Source organism: Aulostomus chinensis, chromosome 15 (assembly GCF_037954235.1).
Source record: "Aulostomus chinensis isolate RoL2024-O1b breed Wild chromosome 15, RoL_Achi_v1.0, whole genome shotgun sequence".
NCBI lineage: Eukaryota > Metazoa > Chordata > Actinopteri > Syngnathiformes > Aulostomidae > Aulostomus > Aulostomus chinensis.
The window spans coordinates 16,086,725-16,094,146 of record NC_141334.1 but is presented as its reverse complement, the minus strand read 5'-3'; the positions used below and the strand labels follow the sequence as shown (position 1 = coordinate 16,094,146).

The 7,422-nt window shown below is 40.2% G+C and overlaps 1 protein-coding gene across 1 annotated transcript; it reads right to left on the bottom strand.

Moving 5' to 3' along the window:
• Nucleotides 1–2,975: 2,975 nt before the first annotated feature.
• On the bottom strand, nucleotides 2,976–6,601 carry LOC147248935 (LIM/homeobox protein Lhx1-like). The gene is made up of 5 exons (XM_086226258.1): nucleotides 5,537–6,601; nucleotides 4,657–4,877; nucleotides 4,291–4,565; nucleotides 3,532–3,688; nucleotides 2,976–3,439 (listed from the first exon to the last, which is right to left on the bottom strand). Exons 1-5 carry the CDS (start codon nucleotides 5,704–5,706, stop codon nucleotides 3,063–3,065), a joined length of 1,200 nt encoding a protein of 399 aa, XP_086082384.1. The 5' UTR covers nucleotides 5,707–6,601; the 3' UTR covers nucleotides 2,976–3,062.
• Between the last annotated feature and the right edge of the window lie 821 nt (nucleotides 6,602–7,422).

The window sequence follows — 7,422 nt, the reverse complement described above, 5'->3', positions numbered from 1 at the left end:
ATCTTGTGAAGATGTGAAGGTTTTAAACGTCCTCCGAACATGTTTCTCAGTAGTTTATGGTTTGTGACCGTGTGGGTTCTTTGTCTCTTCTGCCCCTCCCCCAAACAGCTCCACCTGATCTGCTCCTACAGCTTTCTGCTTCGCCACTCACGGGTCCCTTCTTTCTTTTTTTTTTCCTTCTGGTTCCTGCCTCGTTTGAGCTGCTTTCACGGACTTCTGACTGTGTGATATTTATGGTTCCACATAAGGCCAGAGATTTTTTTGTTTTTTTTAATGCAGCTGTCATTTCAAACAGGTGTATTATTTGTAGCAAAAAAAAAAAGTATCTCCCTGTAACTACAGTTCCTAAATTATCTCGAAAAATGCACAAATAGACGAAAACAATGTCCAAAATGGATTTGGACGAGAAGATGGGATGAAATCAAAAATATGTGTGTTGGTACCGTGCAGGTTAGCAGTCTCAGTTCATAAAATGAACCATTTGCACAGTTTACCAACCAACTGCTCCTTATCAGTCGCTATCGTCTCAGCCGGCCACCAGATTGTTGACCTTGCTTCATTTTATGTTTCACAGTCATTCAAGTTCTTCTTCTTGTTGATATAACCGTCTGAAAAAGAACACGCTCTATGATTATTTTTCAATCTTTAAAGAAAAAAAACAAACAGAAAAAGCTCACCGTTGCAGGAGGTGAAAGTTTTAACGACAGTTTCTTAATATTTGATCTAACTTGGAAAGTTTCTTGGAAATTATAGAGATGAATTTGGTGCTCGTGAAAAAAAAAAAAAACGATCCAGGTCAGATCATTTGAGCAATGCCCAGTTTCCTCCTGAATGATGGAATTGAGGCCTATTCAATAAAAAAAAAAAAAAGTGATTCCTGCCCCGTTTATTTTCTAAACTTAGAATTTGGATTTGGGAATGTTAGAATTGAAAAAAAAAACACAAAACGAGTTAAAACCGCTGACTAATTTGCTCAAAGTGACATTCTTAAATTTCATGCTCTATATCATCATCAGAACCTTGCTTGTTTTGTTCCACATGAATTCAAGAGAAGCTCAAAATTTCGTTCAGGATGCTCAAATCTGAATTTTTAATTTTTTTTTTTTTACTTCAAAATATTATCCGTATTAAAGTATTTTACGTTAAACACAAGGAGGTGAGAACGACCTCGCTGATCATGAAACTAATTATTTAGAGTGCATCTAAACAACAAAATAAACAACATAGTAACTGATGCTGTAAACCACGTGTAGAATCAGCACGTTATATAAACCATATATAAGACAACAGCAGGATGCAGCCACTGTGAGCGGCCTGGCAGATAACCTGTGAAAGCTCATTCAAACTAAAATAAAATATATTTTTCTAATCTTTTGCAGCCTATTTTTTTTTCTTGTGCTCTGATTTGAAATAAAAACAGGAAACAACGATGACAAATGTTGTTGTTGTTGTTTTTTTAAGTTATTTAGTTCATTGCTACGCTTGCTTTAATCGAACAAATCAAATTAATTTTTTGGAAAGTGAAAAATTCCTCCATTAATTCAAAGTGGATTCCAGTACTTTTTAGCCAATTAGCCGCTAGGCTGCAGCATCTTGAACAGCATGTAAACATAGGAGGAAACGCCACCGCGTCTCTCGTTTGCTTGGCAATTTTTTTTTTTCTCAGACGTTGAAAAAATAAGTGAGTTTTTCTGATCTATACACACTTCCTTTTAATAATACAAAACTATTTCCAAAACAAATTGACATCGTTTTTTTGTTTTAACTGCAATGAGGAATGATTAAATGTGAAATCAGTGTGACTTTAAATAAAGAAATGCAATTTTACTTGTAATAAAAGAACTACATAAATATTTCTATATATATATATATATATATATATATTATGTCCAAAGTGATTTCTACAAATAATGACGTATATGTCTTATACAGTGCATGATCAAATACATTATAGTCTCATAAAGTTAGAAGGAACAATCATCTTCTTCAAAAAACCCCACATGGCTGTTGCTGGCTGTAGACCATCAGATTTTGATGCATATCAGACAATTTCTATCTTAAAATGCAGTAAAACCAACAAAGAAAAATGTCAGACTTTTTCCTCTCTCTTTTTTTTTTTGAGCGTAGACATCTTGAGTTTTTTTGTTTGTTTTTTTTTTAATTCATTTGGCAACAGCATATCAGAATGTTTTGTTTTTCGAATGACAAAATACAAACTAACACAGCAAACGACCACAGGAATAGAACACCTACAAAAGTTTGGTTTGTTTGCATGAAACGTTTAATACAATGCTGATAGTAGAACCCCTGAAGACTGGAGCTTTAGTAAACAGTTGACTGTCCGGTACACTTGTCCTTCACGTGTTCTATGTGTTCATATAAGCTTGGTCGAATCAGTTTCTGTCCTTTTGAAGGCAAACCTGCGTTAGCAATTGAATACTAAAGGACAATAGAATAAATGAACGGCGACACAGTCCTGAGAGAGGTTTTTGGTCAGATGCAATGATCTTCACAATCATAATCGGGTGATGAATGGTCACTGTTTGTCAGTATGTGTTAAATACTTCTAAGTAAAGTAAAAAATACCTCCTATTAACCTTTTAAAGACAGTTGTGTCAAACCTGTGGCACTTCATCTATGCATGTATATATGTATATATGTTTATTGCTCAATTGATGAGGTCCAGCATTGTGAATGCACGATGGATGTGAAACAATCTGCAGAAGTGGCTCGATAACATACAATTACACCGACGTACAAGAATAGAGATTTATTCGTTAGTTAAATGGGGGGCGAACAGAGAAGCACGTAAATAAATACATGAATAAATAAATAAATAAATAAATAAATAACATAAATAAGGGAGCACTGATATGCCTTCCAACTGGCGACCTGTCCAGGGTGAACCCTGCCTGCCCAATGTCAGCTAGGATAGGCTCCAGTCCCCCCCCCCCCCCCCCCCCCCCACACACACACACACAACCCTTAACGGATAAGCGGAATAGAAAATGGATGGACGGACGGATGGATGGATGGATGATTTGCCTTCCTCAGTCCCTTCATTACCACACAGTTCCTTCGCTCACGTCTGACGAGGGTTGGGACAGCTGGGTGGTGTATCCGTTCTCACCCAGAGACACGCTGGTGAAAGGGGTGCTGGGGCCACACATCTCACTGGAGATGCTGTGCATTGATCCCGGTCCGTTCGGTTCAGGACTGGGTGAGTCTGCAGGATGACGGGTGTCAGAGAAACACTGCTGCACCTCTCCGGGACAGTGGTGTCCTCCTGGGTGGGGGTGGTCTATGGCTCCTAGAGGGGTGCCAGCAGGGACAGAGGAGGGCACAAAACCCAAGTCTGCTGGAGTCTGAGCCTGGGATGATGGTGGGCCTTGGTAGTACTCATAATTCCCTCCTGAGCCATAGTACTCTCCAGGATAATCTGGAACAGAATATATTAGAATTAGCAGAAGATATGCACCAGCCATCAGCTATCAATAACCTCATCCATCACATCACAAGTACTTTGCTTACCTCCATAGTAGGAGAAGTGTCCCAGCTCTGGTGTCTCCAGTCTCTCTCCCAGAGCTCTCATCCTTCTCGGGCTGCGGAAAAACATGTGTCTCCTGGCGCTGAGGGCGCTCAGCTGCTTCATGCGTCTCTCCTTAGACCTCCGATTCTGAAACCAAACCTTGAGGACAAAGTGGGGAAAAACACAGAGGATGTAAAATGAACAACACGCATGGTGGGAAAAGCAGAGGAGCTGAGGAGAACACCATGACTGCACAAGCAAGCCTTTACATGTGACAGTAATGTTTGGTGCATTCAGTGACGGTTAGGGTAGGTAAAAATTATGGACATTATGACAGAACAATAAAATTATTTTTTAAAAACTGTTAATTTAGCCAGAAGTAAGTTGAAATACTGAATGTTTGGATGGTGCATAATCCTTGTCTTTTACATGTAAAGTAATCATCATTCAGCTAATTGAGAGTCAGGAGTCCACCAGGACGTCAGATGAGAGGAGCTTTTAAATGTCTTCAGTGAATCATTGCTTTTAAGGCTTTTAAGCGCGCAACGGGAGCACAGATTAAGAAACAAAATTAAGCTATTACACACACACACACACACACACACACACACACACACACATAGCAAAACAACATCCAAACATTAATGTCAATCCCCTGAGAAGACGCCTTCAATGTATCTTACCGGCTTTATTTGTGTGAAAGACTGCGAGCTGCCGCTGCTAATGGACGTGAACGGAGAACCCCTGAAGCCCCCTCTTACCTGGATGACCCTCATGTTGAGGCCCGTCTCCCGCGACAGCTGCTCCCGGATGTGTCTAGTGGGTTTCGGCGTAGCAGCGAATGCCGCCTTCAGGGTCTCCAGCTGCTTGGCTTTGATGGTGGTCCGGGGTCCTCGTCGCTTACCCACGGCGCTCTGCTCGTCGTTCTCGTTGTTACAAACGTCTTTATCTGACAAATGTCCCGTTTCTGAATCTTTGCCGTCGTCCTGCGGGTCCTGGGAGTCCGGAGACATGCTGGGGTTGCTACACGTCGTTACTGCCACGAGAGAATTACATGCTCTGTGTTACTAATTTAAACCTTTAATTTGAAGATTGCTAAATAAATCAACAAACAAGCGAGGACCCACCTGAGAGCTGGATGGTGTCTTTCCCGTTGCTGCTTTGATAGTCGTCTTTACAGATAAACTTGAACTCATCCAGGACGTAGAGTTCCTCTCCGGTAGACAACTGCTTGTTACACATCACGCAGGTGAAACAGTTCAGGTGAAACACTTTACTCTTGGCCCTGCGGACCAGGTCGCTGGGTAGAATCCCCTGGGCGCACCCTCCGCATTTGGTCCCAAAGGTCCTGTTCCGGAAGGAGAGAAACACAAAAGTTCCGACATTAACAGAATTACATCATCAGTTTATCACACGCGCGTCACTGCGCCGTATTTTATAAAATACCCGGATCTTACGCGCCCGTAATGAAGTGTTTTAAGAGGGGTTGGAGTCGCAGTTTCAATCAAAATATTTCGGGCCTTCGTGGGAAATCTAGCCCCACTGAAATAAAATGCAATCAATAAATACATCACTAGAAAAATTAAGACGAATAAATTAAAGTAGAAATAGTTTGCATATTTTAATTTCGAACGCAAAAGAAGCTGCTTAAATAAAATATAATAGATCACTTGGGTTTATCAGTTTATTTAATGAATAAAATGTCACACATTTTTACATAATTATACCTGTCGAATAATAATAATAATAATAATAATAATAATAATAATAATAAAAATCACATATTTAAGTAGCAGCATTGTGGTGAGACTGTTTACTGGACCCAAACCTAACACGGTCTAATTATTATTATTTTTTTCTAACGGGGCCAATTTTTTTTCTTACCTTTGCCTATCTTTTATAACCAAATTCCTCGTTTTATGCTGCGCTTTTACCGGCTGACTCAAGATCTGCTATATTTTCTGTACAATAAAGTATCGTGTTTGGTGTCCTTGACCAAACACTTACCTGAAGAAGTCATTTTTACAGTAGAGTCTCCCCTCCCGTGAAAAACACTTCTCTGTTAGGCTGCATTTACATTCGCAGCACTGGACACACTGGATGTGCCACGGTCTGTCCAGAACTTTGAGTAGGAACCTATCAAGAATAGGCTTGTCGCAGCTGGCGCACTGTAACATGGTCGGGACTTATTCCCAGCTGGTGGACAGGAGAAACACAGCTACTCTGCTCGGCTCTTCTCCACTCTGTCCGTCTTCTTCTCCTCAACATCCAGCGTATCCAAGTAAATCTGAATATCCGAGAGATTTATGACAACATTTTTTCCGCTTGACAACAATCCACCTACGACCACCGGCTCCGGACAACAGGTCAACTGTTGAGAGGAATTGTCACGCAGCATTTCTGAAACTCGGGTACGGGCTGGAGAACATATCGAGGCCCATCCAGATCCAGATGTTCCGACCCTGGTCAGCAGAGCGCTAGTATCCACTCACGTCGGTGAAGTGCAGCATCACGAGCGGCGTCTAACGCAGAGAAGACGCTGCCAGCCTCGACGTGTGTGAGTCCCTCGTCTCCTCTGACGTGATCTCCGCCCGAGAGAAGCGCAGTAATGAGGCTCCCCTTAAACAGCAGCCAATTGACTATTAAGACAGCTGCGACGTCACTGCCGGTAAAACCTATGAGCAGCCTTTATTATTTTACTTTGCTGTGGACAGAAACACGCATTTGAAATCAAATCAAATCAAATAACCTTTAATTCAACTGAAAAAAAAGAATCTATATGCGTGGTTTGTAAAAGGGAAAAAAAAGAAGCCTGATCAAAACAATAATGCTTCTATCACAGTACAATTTTTTTCAGACTTCTTCATTGCACCCAGTGAATATTACAACTGAGTTATCTAAAAAAAAAAAAAACAACTTAATGACATACATATTTTATATTCTTCAAACTCTCATCATTTTTTTTTCTTCGTGCAGGAAGTTTGCTAATATCTTTAAAATGCCTTTAAGGCCAATAATGATCTAAAAAAAAAAACCTTATTTGACAAAAGTTTATTACCCGACAAGAGAAAATTAACAAACTCGGATTCTGCTCGTTTGCGTTCCTGCAGAAGGACCAAGGAACATTGATGGTTCTGGTGTCTGCAGACTGTCCCTCAACGATTATCGCGCTGGGTTGGTGCACCAGGAATGGAGATTGCGCATTTCCTTTACATTTGCGCATCTATGCTCATCCATGATAGTGAAATTAACCTGAGCAGGTGAGTTGCAAATGCTTTATTCCAAATATCGGTATTTATTTATTACACTGTAAAACGTGAGTTTACATCCGAAAACCAAACGTTTGATGAGCACGTCACTGAACATTTTGAATTTTAATTTCATCCTAATTTATGATAGAAGTCAATGAGGTGAGATTATATTTAAAAAAATCTTTTTTTTTTTAGTTCAAATGGCTGTAATTTTATCAAACAAAAGAAGGAAGTACTGCTAAACTAAAACTACGAAGACAAGTTTTATTATGAGTAAAACTCACCATCCAAAGTTCATAATCAGGTGTTTCTTTTTTTTGGGGGGGGGGGGCTGGAAATTATTGTGAATTCTAAATCAACATTGGACTCAAACATCCTGAAATCAATTCTGATAATCCACCACCACCGAGCTGCTCTTTTAGCACCGTGGACAACAACTGCATGCGAGGCGCTTCGTGAATGTGACTGAATGCGTAGAAAACAAGCCAGAACAAGGAGTGCTTAGTATAAGTTTTGATTGAACTTCATAACTTTAAATAGAGTGAAAATGTTGTACGTGGTTTAAATATGAGCGTATATGGTTTGAGGGCCCCAGTCAGTTATGGACCAAGAGTCATCCTGAGATTTACACTGTGGAGTCAG